The 12,973-nt window shown below is 47.0% G+C and overlaps 1 protein-coding gene across 8 annotated transcripts in view; it reads left to right on the top strand.

The window, feature by feature from the left end:
- Sec31b (SEC31 homolog B, COPII coat complex component) overlaps positions 1–12,973 on the top strand; it is a 31,056-nt gene that overhangs the window by 6,830 nt on the left and 11,253 nt on the right. For 5 of the 8 annotated variants that reach the window (XM_037207219.1, XM_037207204.1, XM_028891141.2 and 2 more), the window contains exons 4-11: positions 4,088–4,283; positions 4,494–4,589; positions 6,028–6,171; positions 6,525–6,667; positions 8,338–8,437; positions 8,563–8,724; positions 9,201–9,335; positions 12,028–12,258. In XM_037207219.1, the coding sequence (XP_037063114.1) occupies positions 4,088–4,283; positions 4,494–4,589; positions 6,028–6,171; positions 6,525–6,667; positions 8,338–8,437; positions 8,563–8,724; positions 9,201–9,335; positions 12,028–12,258 (1,207 nt within the window). The remainder of the gene's footprint in view (positions 1–4,087; positions 4,284–4,493; positions 4,590–6,027; positions 6,172–6,524; positions 6,668–8,337; positions 8,438–8,562; positions 8,725–9,200; positions 9,336–12,027; positions 12,259–12,973) is intronic. The other 3 variants (XM_037207232.1, XM_037207215.1, XM_037207226.1) reach the window with 2 other exon arrangements.

Here is a 12,973-nt window from a genome sequence, read left to right as displayed (position 1 = left end):
TCCCTTGGTGGTTCTGTGCTCCAGACTCCCCTCCCTTCTAGCTGCATCGAAATCATATGGCAGAGAGAATGTGGCCTTTATTGTTTCAAACCTCATTCTGCTGTTTACTGTCTTCTTGTATAATATTAGAGGAACCAGCCTCAATATTATACATCCCAGGGGCTCAGGAGAGAGAACTACTGACGGCGAGGACTATTATCAGGAAATATAATCGCAGCACACCGAGTTCTATAGTCCACTTGCTTTAATTCCTCTGGCATAACATCCTTTATACACAGCTTCAGTTCTGTTCTCATGTCTAGCTCCTTTCTTGCCTGATTTCTCTCTATATTTATCTACTGTCCCCTCTATGTTCTATCTTAATTCCTTCATCTAGTTCTGTCCCTTCTAGGTTCTCATCTATCTAGTTCTTTCCCCTATCAGCTCCTCTCCTGTCTCCTTCTCTCCCATCTGGTTCTTCCTCATCTTGTTCTTCCCCATCTGGCTCTTCCTCATCTTCCATCTCGTTCCTCTAGTCCTCTCTTTTAGCTCTTTAATCTAGTTCTTCCCCATCCCAGCTTGTTCCTCTCAAGTTCTTACCCATCTCGTTCTTCCATTCTCTTCTCTCTTCCCCCTGCCTCCTGGAAGTCTCGGTATATAAAGGGAGGGTCCAAGCTAAATTGTGTAAAGCTATTACTTAACGTCCACCTCTCCTAGGTGGTGTCTCCTTGTGGAATTTACCGTAAATCAGGAGACTTGCATGTGGGCTGTTACCATTGTTAGTCCACCTGGGACTAACAATGGGCGCCCACCTGGGTAGTGTTTCCTGTAGTCCTTGAAAGTGGCCAAGGGAGATAATCTGATTCCAGAGAAAGCCTTTCCCTGAGGCTGTTCTCCAAATTACCTGGAATGTGTATGTCCAGAGAGTGCTCAGTCTACACTGTTAGTCCTTCTTAGGGAAAAGTCAATTGGGAAAGCTATGAAGGCACACATGATTTTCATAACAGAAGACAGCTGATATATAACAAGCCAAGTAACACCAAAAACTCCTTGGGATTTGGCTTCCTCTGGAGGAATTCCATGACCCCTCCAGGTAGTGACTTTGCCATAACCAGCTGAGTTCTTATGATATATTCCTGCGGCCCGCAACACTGTCTTCTTGGGCATAGAATCCAACTTTTCTGACTATTTTCTTCACTATTGATTCAGGACATAAAGTAGAAATAGTAATGCCCGTGCCTGTCAGGCATTCAGAAGAGTGTGTTGCCTCTCCAGTGGGCCCATCCATGCCGCTGCCATCCTCCAGTGAGGGCCTGCTTTCTCCATTCTGCCTCTTAAAGAGACTGGATTCTCCTGGCTCATTTACTCCGGATATGGACAAACTCTTTTTCACTTTAGTTAACTGTTATGAAGTTGGGATTATTCAAAAGGAACCCAATTAAATGAGAGCAAAATCTCAAATGAAGACGTGAATCAAACCATGTTAGGGAGAGTTTATGCAGCAGGCGTTTGTAATCCTGAGGCGCTGAGTGCTGCTCTCAGGTCAGCTTAGCTGGTCCAGCCTCTTGATCATGAGGCTTCAGCTCATTCTCACCCTCATCCCTTTCGTTCCGCCGGAAACATCTGTGATCTGATTGCTAGGGCTGTGCCTGTCTATGAATGTCAGTGTCTCCTCTTCTACCCCGATTTGCTGTGCATTGATGCTCAGCCCTGGCTGCTTCTCTGAATCACGTTAGAGCATCGGTTCAGATGTCGATTCCGGTGGCCTGTCTCTCTCTGGACCTTCTGTTTCCTGGCCTCTTGTAGGAATAGTGAACCGTGGTCTTCAGCTGTAGCTCATCGTTATCCTAGGAACACCTTGATCCGAGAATTCCACGTGCTCTCATGTGACAACGTGACGCCCTCTTGAGTCCGTACGGGCTGTTCCCCTGCCCCACAGAGACTGGTGCCACTTTAGAAAACTGCTCCCTGTCTGCTGGTGGCCACACAGCCACTTCAATTGTGTCGCTTTCCCGTTCTTCAGACGGGGCCAGCCTGTGCTCAGCGTCATGCTCTTGCCAAGCTGGCTCTGCTCAGATGCCAGGTGAAGAGTTCTTTCTCTGTCAGTTCTTGTTCACCCGGTTCCCTGGATGACTCCTCTCAGGGTGTGGAAATGTTTCACTGCTCTTAGGGATCGAGTGACATTTGATGTGAAATCTTCTCTCATGGCTAGCCATAGTGAGAGTGAGAGACAGGAACCTCCCCCCCCAACACTCTCTCTCTCTCTCTCTCTCTCTCTCTCTCTCTCTCTCTCTCTTCTCTCTCTCTCTCTCTCTCGCCTTCCAGTTTTCAAATATTTTTCTGTATGGCTTTACATAAGACCCAAACTTTTTTTCTAGGAGACTCAGGGTTTGAATTTTTCTTTTATGCAAAACTCTAGCACTGTTTGTTTGTTTGTTTGTTTGTTTGTTTGTTGGCTTGTTTTGTTTTGGTTATACGTATCCTCAGAAAGCCAGCAAAGTGTTTCCCACTTGGGGTATTTAGTATTTTGTGCCTCTGTGTCTCAAAGCTGGCCCATGACAATTACATGTTCGTTCCAGTGGGCCAGCCATGAGGGAAAGACAGTTTCAGATGGGACAACAGTTGTTCTAGGGAGCCTGATTCTAGTTTATCCAAGGTAGGCTCTGGATGAGATAGACTCTAAACCTTGACTCACTTAGCTTTGTGAAGATGAATTGATATTGTAGCTTTGCATACAGAAGCTTATAACTTCTCCAAACTCACTTTCCTTGACTTGAAATTGGTATAATAGAACTTCCTCATAGAACTGCTAAATGTTAAACTAGTGAACACTTGTAAAGCACTTAGAATACTATCTATTATATAACAAGTCATCAATAAATGAAGTTGAGCCGGGCGGCGGCGGCGCACGCCTTTAATACCAGCACTTGGGAGGCAGAGGCAGGCGGATCTCTGTGAGTTCGAGGCAGCTGGCTACCAAGTGAGCTCAGGAAAGGCGCAAAGCTACACAGAGAAACCCTGTCTTGAAAAACCAAAAAAAAAAAAAAAAAAATGAAGTTGACTTTTTTTTTGAGTCAGGGTTTTATGTAGCCCAGGCTGGCCTTGAACTTGCTTATGTAAGATGAGGATGATCTTGAATTCCTGATCCTCCTGCCTGTTATTTCCAAATATACACCTGGCCAGGTTGTGTTATTTTACTATTTGAGCTGTCTATGTAGACACCATGATAACTCTTCAAATAGAGTACATCACTTGGTCCTCACAGCTCACAATGTTAACTTAAAAACAGGCTGGGCATGGTGGTGCATGCCTTTGACCCCAGCACTCAGCAGAGGCAGGTGGATCTCTGTGAGTTCTAGGCCAGCCTGGTCTACAGAGTGAGTTCCAGAACAGCCAGGGCTACACAGAGAAACCCTGTCTCAAACACCAAACCAACCAAACAACAACAACAACAACAACAAAACCAAAATAAACAAAATACTCCCATGCTGTGGGATGGTCTGTATGTCAAATTGCTCTGATTGGTCAACAAATAAAACACTGATTGGCCAGTGGCCAGGCAGGAAGTAGGTGGGACAAGGAGAGAGGAGAATTCTGGGAAGCAGAAGGCTGAGGCAGAGAGACACTGCCAGCTGCCGCCATGACCAGCAGCATGTGAAGATGCCGGTAAGCCACCAGCCACGTGGCAAGGTATAGATTTATAGAAATGGATTAATTTAAGCTATAAGAACAGTTAGTAAGAAGCCTGCCACGGCCATACAGTTTGTAAGCAATATAAGTCTCTGTGTTTACTTGGTTGGGTCTGAGCGGCTGTGGGACTGGCGGGTGACAAAGATTTGTCCTGACTGTGGGCAAGGCAGGAAAACTCTAGCTACACTCCCATATTACTCAGGCAGTGGCTTTCTGGATTCTAGTTTAACATAGACTATATTTTTTTCTAAAGAAAGGGCAAGTCCAGGCACAGGAGACTTCCCTTATGGGTCTGGAGAACAAGGAACATAGACAAGCAGATTCAGACTTGGGCTGGGAAGCCTGCATGATAGCAGATACTGGCAAAGATGTCTGTCCTCTGTATACTGTCATGTAACTAAGTTCTTTTCCTTTGTAGGTTTCACAAGCTAATCTGGGGAAGCTTTGACAATGGGCTTCTGGAAAACTCTGGGGTTATTGCTGGTGGTGGAGACAATGGCATGCTTACTTTGTACAATGTGACCCACATCCTTTCTTCGGGAAAGGAGCCCTTGATTGCCCAGAGACAGAAACACACAGGGGCCGTCAGGGCCTTGGACTTTAATCCTTTCCAGGTACTGAGTCTCAGTTGATCTGATCGAGCACGGCATGGCATTCTGAATGGGAGTGTTCTCTTGTGGCTTCTAGGCTGTAGCTCTGGACCCTTCCAGGCTGCGATGGGGGAGGCTCTGGGTTTCCCAAATGGGGCTCTCCTCCCTCTCTCTTTCTGAGATGGGAGGGCGTCTTTAGAAATATCTTTTATATTTATATTTATATTCACACAGGGCAATCTCCTGGCTTCAGGAGCCAGTGATTCTGAAATCTTCATTTGGGATTTGAACAACCTGAGTGTTCCAATGACCCCTGGATCCAAGTCACAGGTAAGGAGGCTCCCTCCAGCCTGGGGCTGCCATTTAGTGTGTGCAGCTGGTTTACCCAGGTGAAGTTTTGAATTCTGGAGCCGGCAGAGTACCAGAGATTTCAGGCTTTACCACTGGAGGGCAATAAAACTCCACAGACTGACACTCTACTAGCCACCCAAGAGTCAGGAGAGAGGGGGTGCCTAGTACTTGGTTCATGGTGGTTATTAGCTGTTCAAAGAATTCTGGAAGGAAGTGAAGGGCAGGGGGATCAAAAGACACCAAGAAAGGCAAGGCGTGATATTTATCACAGTTGAGGGGACAGGGCTGGGTAGGTCCTGTGCTCAGTAGGGATGGAGCCAGAGTGGAACCCTGGATACATCACCATCCTTTTTGTCGGGGGAAGAGCGCCTCATCTCTGTGTGGCTCTTGGGTCTGGTAGGGCTCTGGGTAGGGCTCTCTGTCAGTCTGTAGCTTGGCTTATCTTTTTACTTTTCCCTGTCTTGTACTTTATTATGAAGCAATTGTGAGTCGCCTAGCACTCGGTACCCCAAAAGTTACGCTAGTTCTCTCTCTGCTTCCCTCTTCTGGGGCTTTTCATATCTGTTTTCCTCTCTCAGATTTCTCCCCCTCTCCTTCTCTGTCCTAGAGAGGGGGGTTATTTTTTAATCTTGACTCTATACTTTTAAGAGAACTCAGGTGTAATGCTAAACCCAGGTATGCCAGCTGTTACCTCCCACTTCCATACCAATATCTTTTCTAAAAAATAAATGTATTTATTTTACATCCCATCCACAGTTTCCCCTCCCTCCTCACTTCCCAGTACCTGTCCCCACCCCACTCTCTGTTCCTATCTCTCCCCACCCACCACCGCCACCAATCCACTCCCTCCATTTCTGTTTAGGAAAGGGCAGGTCTCCCATGAGTATCAATAAAACATGGCATATCAAGTTGCAGTGAGACTAAGCACCTCCCCATGTAGTAAGGCTGGGCAAGGGGACCCAGCATGTAGAAGATTGCAAATAGATCCTTATCTATCACCGACCCAAAAACGCAAGTCCAAGTGATCAAATCCAGATACACTGAACCTGATAGAAGAGAAAGTGGGAAATAATCTCAAACACATTAGCACAGGAGACAACTTCCTGAACAGAACACCAATAGCACAGGCACTAAGATCGACAATTAATAAATGGGACCTCGTGAAATTGAAAAGTTTCTGTAAGACGAAGAAAGGATAGTATCACTAGAACAAAATGGCAGCCTACGGAATGGGGAAAGAGTACTATACAAATATTTTAAAGCATCTTTCTGGGAAAATGTACCTCAGCTCTGAGCCTGTCTTAGTGGGAGGAATCTCTTGCCTCCTTGGGGCTTGGTGTGGGCTGTTGAGAGGAGTGAATGGTAGATGTCACTTAATCAGGTTATGACAGCTGTCGTTTTTACTATCTTACCCCAGACACCCCCAGAAGACATCAAAGCACTGTCTTGGAACCGCCAAGTCCAGCACATCCTGTCTTCTGCTCACCCCAGTGGCAAGGCAGTTGTGTGGGATCTCAGGAAGAATGAGCCCATCATCAAAGTCAGTGACCACAGCAGCAGGGTGAGGAGTAGGCCAGAGCACAGGCCTGAACTCAGGCTTCTCTCTGTTCAGACAGTTGGAGCTGCTCTCGCCCAAGTCAGGGATTCATTCTCAAGTGTTGGGAGTGAGGATTCAGCCCCATGGCAGAGATCCTATTAGAGTGAATGCTTGGGAAGCTAACCAGCTGATCTAGATTCTTATAGCGCGCCTTGCTTGCTCATAGTCACTACTTATCCCCTGATGGCTGGGTTGTTCCCATCCAGATAGAAGAGACCAAAGGTAGCCTCGGAGTAGTCTGATTCCAACTGAGCAGAAGGGGTGCATAGTCTGAGAAGTTAGGTTCTGCCACCCATCAGGATCTCCTTTGTCCACAGATGAACTGCTCAGGCCTGGCTTGGCACCCAGACATAGCCACCCAGTTAGTGTTGTGCTCAGAAGATGACCGGCTCCCGGTGATCCAGCTGTGGGACCTGCGTTTTGCTTCCTCACCCCTGATGGTGTTGGAGAACCACAGCAGGTAGCATGTCAAACCCATCCACACATTCAGCCTCATTTTAGCTGCTAATATCATCCATGTCTTCCAAGCCATTGCAGAGAGCACAGCCAATACTAGCTTTCTCTCTAAGAGGAGTTCCTTTGGAGTCTGGACCTATGGAGAAGAGCCTGGAATTCCATATTCTCCCAGGGATGGGGTCATGAGAAATATTAGAGCAAATTAACCCTTGTGTTAGTTTCTATCACTGACTACCTGAAGGAATGAACTTGTAAAGGAAAAGCTTTGTTCTCTGTTCATGATTGACTAGTATCCTTACTTTGGGGACTGTGATGTGGTAGCAAATTTTATCAGGAGTGTGTAGGGACCAAAGCCATTCATCTCAAGCCAGGGAGCAAAAGAGATCCAGGAAGAGAGCATCTTCTTCAGAGCCTTCACTGTTCTAGCTGTCCTGTCATTGGGAGGCCTCTCTATTTCCCAGGAGCCCCTCTCTGAGGACCAGACTTTAACACATGAACTTTTGGGAGATGCTTGACATCTGAAGTACTGGGATTGAAGGCATCTGCTACCATGCCCGCCCTTAGTTAACGTCTAAGCTATAAACTATGTAGTGGTTCATGCCCCTAATCCTAGCACTCAGGAGGATTGCTGGGCATTCAAGGCCAGCCTGGGCTACATAATGAGGAGGAGGCAAAGCCTGAACACAGATGAGATCCTGTCTCATAAAACAAACAAAACCCAAAGTATAGCAATCTCCTTGGGAAAGTCCTAGGTCCTGCTCTGAGAACAGTGTTCTTTTCTCTGAGTGGTGAGCCTCCTGCAAGACATCTTAATAAGCAGCTTGGCTCCTATCTGTTCAGGAAGACCTGTCTCTGAAGCTATAGTTCTTGGGCCCACCTCAGAGGACACAATGTGTTCTTTTTCTTTTCTTTTTTCTTTTTCTTTTTCTTTTTTTTTTTTTCTTTTCTTTTCTTTTCTTTTCTTTTTTCTTTTCTTTTTTTTTTTTTTTTTTTTGGTTTCTCTGTGTAGCTTTGTGCCTTCCCTGGAACTCACTCTGTAGCCCAGGCTGGCCTCGAACTCACAGAGATCCGCCTGCCTCTGCCTCCAAGTGCTGGGATTAAAGGCATGTGCCGCCACCACCACAGCCACAATGTGTTCTAACAAGGGGGCGTGGTGCCTTTATTCCTCCTTTAGCGCTCTCTCTCTCTCTCTCTCTCTCTCTCTCTCTCTCTCTCTCTCTCTCTCTCTCTGTGTGTGTGTGTGTGTGTGTGTGTGTTCATGCTCTCTCAGGCATACATGCATGTATACATGTAGTGTGAACATGTGTGCACAGACCAGTGGTCAACCTCAGGTGTTCCTTAGTAGATATCTACCTGTTTTTTTGAGACAGGGTCTCTGACTGGGTCTTAAGCTCTCTAAGTGGGCAAGGTTGGCAGTGAACCCCAGGAATCCTCGTGATTCTGACTGCCCGGTGCTGGGATTACATGGGCTTGCCGGGCTTGGTTCCATGGGCACCAGGGATCACTCTCAAGTCCTCACACCTTCATCTGACAGACACTCACTTTTCACAGCATTGTTTTCTTCTTTGAAAACTGAAGTTAGATCATCTGTTTAGAAGAGCTGAGTCTTATCTAAGATGTATGAGGCACCTACTCAGAGCTGGCATTCAACAAACATTGGTTCTCGTTTTTTAGGGGGATCTTGTCAATGTCATGGAGCCAGGCTGATGCTGAACTACTGCTTAGCAGTGCCAAAGACAACCAGATCTTTTGTTGGAACCTGGCAAGCAGTGAGGTAGGCTGGTCCTTCAGCGGGCACGCTGTGATGGAGGTGTGATAGCAGAGGGATCCCGGCTGTGTTCTGAGTGGCCTGAGTCAGCCTCTCCTGGACTGTTCCTCATGGTTATGCTCTCACGGCAGGTGGTTTACAAGCTGCCCACACAGAACAGCTGGTGCTTTGATGTTCAGTGGTGCCCTCAGAACCCTCCTGTCTTCTCTGCCGTCTCCTCCGATGGCTGGATCAGTTTGTACTCTGTGATGGGTAGGAGCTGGGAGGTCCAGCACGTGAGGCAGGCCGACAAGGTTTGCAGGGCTTGGTAGAGAGTTCTGGAGGGAGGAGCTGTCTGTGTTTTAGGGAAGAAAGGACACATAGCTCGGGAAGAAATGGGAGCTATTGAGGAGAGGGAGACCAGGCTGTGGGTTTTAGAGGGATATATCCTGCCACACTCTGAAGGAAACCGTCATCCTAACTCTTGTTATCCACTCTGAAGCTCTATTTGAGGTTTGTTATCTCAGTGTGAGCTGACGTATCTCCCTCCTTGCTGCATATCTACTTTGTGTTACACTCCAGTGTAGACTTTAAATATAGCTTTCCAAGAGGCCCACATATCTGAGTCTCCATGCACTCTCACCCTCACCCCCATATCCTAGACTGGGGGAGTCTCTGTTTCTACATCAAACTGGGCATCCCAAGGACTCATTCCCCAGTTGAGATTGTAGGTAGAGTTCCTCGCTGAGTTCCCCTCGATGTTGGTGACACAGGTGTCCCTTCCCTCCAGATCTCCTCTTCTTTCAGCAAGGGGCACCCTCTCCCACTGCTGCAGGTGCCTGAGCAGGCGGCCCCAGCGACACTAATCCCACCCTTGAAGAAGGCCCCCAGGTGGATGAGAAGGCCAGCAGGCGTTTCGTTTGCTGTAAGTGCTGGTCCTGTGTTGTGCTTGCGTGCAGTGCCTCGCAGGGGCCCAGCAAGGAGCCTGTCTAGCTGGTGTCTGTCTAGCTGGTGTCTGTCTAGCTGGTGTCTGTCTAGCTGCACCCTCACGCAGATGCTTCATCTCGCTTTGCCTTCACCGCCAACACTCTGCAACCTGACTGACCTGCCAGTCCTGTCTAAAAGACATCTGCTGCTTTAGACCTCCTGCTTACGACAAACAGCCTGAGACTGCCCCTGAGATTTCTGTAACTCTTACATGTCTGGACTGCTGGCAAGGAACACAAGGAAGGAAAGAAAAAAACAAGTAGATTTTACCCTGTCCTTCCTCTACTCAAAAGTTTTGAGCTTCCGCTGCCTTGCAGGCTTAAGGCTGTCCATCCGTGGGGCTCCATTTCCCTTCCCAGTCTCTTCTTCTGTCTCATTCTTAGGAGTCCCCTGTATTTTAGTTATCTTCCCTCCTATGCCCACTGAATCCCACAGTGGACTTTGAAGACTTCCTAATACCACTTTCTCCACGATACCTGTGCTTAATTTAGTTAATCTCTAGAGAGATTTGTACTCCTGTGATTCTGTAACTATAATATAATGTGATATAATATAATATAACATATATTGTGTATATATATCTGGAGACTCTGCTAAGTAATAGATTCTGTAAGGCTAGGAAGTGCCTTGTTGATTTTCATATCCCCAGAGCAGAGCCTTTTAAACTCCAATGTGAATAAAGGTCACTTGCAGATCTTACTAAAACTCAGGTTCTGGTTTAATGGATCTGATATAGGGCTCAAGATCCCCAGTTTTCCAGCAAGTCTCCAGATGGTATCTTGCTTCTAGTTTGAGGACCCACAGTTTGAGTAGCAAGAAGGCCCTGAAGCACCCGACACACTGCTTTAGATACTGGATTTGACCTAAAGGGGAAAAAAAGATGTATAAGAGGAGATTCTTGTGTTTAGAGGCAGCAGTTTTACGATGAAGGTATGACTTAGGAATGTCTTTATAAAAGTTGAGGAGTGGGCACTGGGATGGAGCTCACTGAAGAGCGCTTGCTTAGCATGCCGTGGTCTTGGGTTTAAATGACTCACACCACCGCCATCAACAACAAAAATGGCAGGGGCAGTCAGGTGAAGAGTTCTTGTCATAGCTCTGTTGCTAATTAGTTAAATGACTCGAAGTCATTTAACCCCTCGGGACTTCAGTATCTTCTTTGTAAGACAGAAGTAGCAGTGCCTGCCCGCTCAGCATTCTGTAACATTGTCAAATACTATGCAAATTATAATAATTGAAATGGTTTTGTTGAGCACTAAGTTGTGCTCTAAAGTTTCTTCTGTAAGCGATATAATCATGACTGGAGAATTCACTAAGCAAGTGGGTTAAGAAGGGAAATAATGACCAGTTAGGGAGTAGGGCAGTGTGTCAGTCTTGGTAAAACACTGGAATAACTTGAGGGTTTCAAAATGACTGATGCTACTCTCACCCAGCTCCTGGTGTCCTTGTCTGGGGTGTGGCCTGGTGACTGGAGAGCTTTCCAGGAGTTTCACTGTGTGGCCAAGATTGAGACTGATTGGAGAAAGGGTCGCTAAAGCTCTAGCTTTGTGTCATCTGCTTGATGTAAAGTGTCAGATTTGGCTGGCTGGAGGCCTCAGGTGGGGTGATGTTGTAGGTAACGACCCAGAAGTGGGCAATGTGGAGCAGTCACATAAATGATCGAGAAGAAAGTTACTGGGTAGACATGTTTGGCCCTGACTTTTTGGGGTTTTGTGCATGCTGTGTTCTCCTGTGGTCTGTCAGACCATCATACAGTGTGGGTAGCAGCAGGGGTATGTGAGCAACAGGCAGGCTCTAAGCCCTGGGTTGGAAGAGTGGAAAAAGACAAAGGCTAGCAAGCACTTCTAGGAATGGAGGTGCGCTTGCAAAGGGTGTGGGAAGCACAGCATTGGAGACATTGAACAAGACCCTGGACGATAAGCTTGGCTGTGGTGGTGTGTACAGCCTGGGAGAGCACCACCGTGTTTACACTAGGTGCCTGAGGAGTGGTGGTACTAGGAGTGGGAAGTGGGAGAGAGTTCCATGCGGTGACATTGGAAGCTTGTGATAGTAAGATTGCTATTATAACGAGGGCCCATTTGGCACTCAGTTCCTGATCCTGTTCCATCCTACCAACTTTCTGTTGGTTTCCCGTCTGTCTTGGTCACTGTTCTATTGCTGTGAACAGACACCATGACCAGGCCAACTCTTATAAAAGGAAGCATTTAATTGAGGGCTTGCTTACAGTTTCAGAGGTTTAGTTCATTATCATCAAGGTGGGGGAGCATGGCAGGATGTAGGCAGACTTGGTGGCTGAGAGATCTACATCCAGATCTGTAGGCGGCAAGAAGAGAGAAAGCCACTGGACCTGGCTTGGACCCTTGAAACCTCAAATCCTACCCTCAGTGACACACTTCCTCCAACAAGGCCACATCTACTCCAACAAGGCCACACCTTCCAATCCTTCCCAAGTAGTGCCACTCCCTGATGACCAAGCATTCAAATATATGAGTTATTGGGGGCTATTCTCATTCAAACCACCACATTATCCAAGGCTTGTCCAACAGATAGCCTTCTCTGAAATCTTAACTTGGTGTTAGCTATTGGCTTGAAAGTACAATCTTTTCCCTTTTTTTACATTTTCTCACCAGTTTGGGGGAAAGCTGGTTACCTTTGGCCTTCCCAGCATCCCTGTCCAACAGATGCCCCAGGCTTGCCCCCGCCTTGTCTACCTCAGTCAAGTCGTCACAGAATCAGACGTCCTGGCACGGTCAGCTGTGCTGCAGGAGGCCTTGGGATCCGGAAATCTCCTGAATTATTGTCAGAGCAAGATTCAGCAAGCTTCACTGCCATGTGAAAAGATGCTCTGGCAGTTCCTGAAGGTAGGAGCCTTGAAGGCTGGCTACTCTTCCCTAAAGATCCAGACCTCAGCCCTTGGCAACTCCACGAGATGTAGCAAGCACACTGTGACCCATTCAAGAAGCACATCCCTGACTCGGTGTTTTTATGTTCTCTGGACACAGGGTCTTTATCCTTTACCTTCACCCTTTCTAGAGACTCAAAGGCCACTTGAAAAGATGCTATTGTTGGTGTCCTGGGTATTTTACCAGTCAAGGCAAATGCTTTCATAGTATCATGCCAAAGGAAAGATTCATTGGAGGGATTGATGAACATAAGAAGTTTTGGGGTTTGTTTGATGTAACTCAGGGCAGGTCCCTGTTGGGCCACTCCACGTCAGCACCAGGGATGTAGTCCTAGTCTTCACTCTGTCAAGTTCTAACATGGAGGAGTGTGTGCTTGTGGCAGAGTACCTGCCTAGCATGCGTGAAGCTTGGAACTACAGCTCTGTCTCTCTCTCTCTCTTCTCTCTCTCTCTCTTTTTCTCTCTCTCACACACACATTCACATGTAAACACATACAAAAGCACATGTGCATACACTCACACGCATGTGCACACACACAAAATAAATAAATAAAGGTAAACTGGGATACTCAAAGCTGTCCATCATGATGGTTTCTGAAGATAGGTGTGGAGGGCCATTTCCAAGGATAAGCATGGGAAGAGAAGGAAGGCCAGAGATTGTCAGAAAGATTATA

Source organism: Peromyscus leucopus, chromosome 1, assembly GCF_004664715.2.
Source record: "Peromyscus leucopus breed LL Stock chromosome 1, UCI_PerLeu_2.1, whole genome shotgun sequence".
NCBI classification, from domain to species: Eukaryota; Metazoa; Chordata; class Mammalia; order Rodentia; family Cricetidae; genus Peromyscus; species Peromyscus leucopus.
This window is presented reverse-complemented; position numbering and strand designations above follow the sequence as displayed.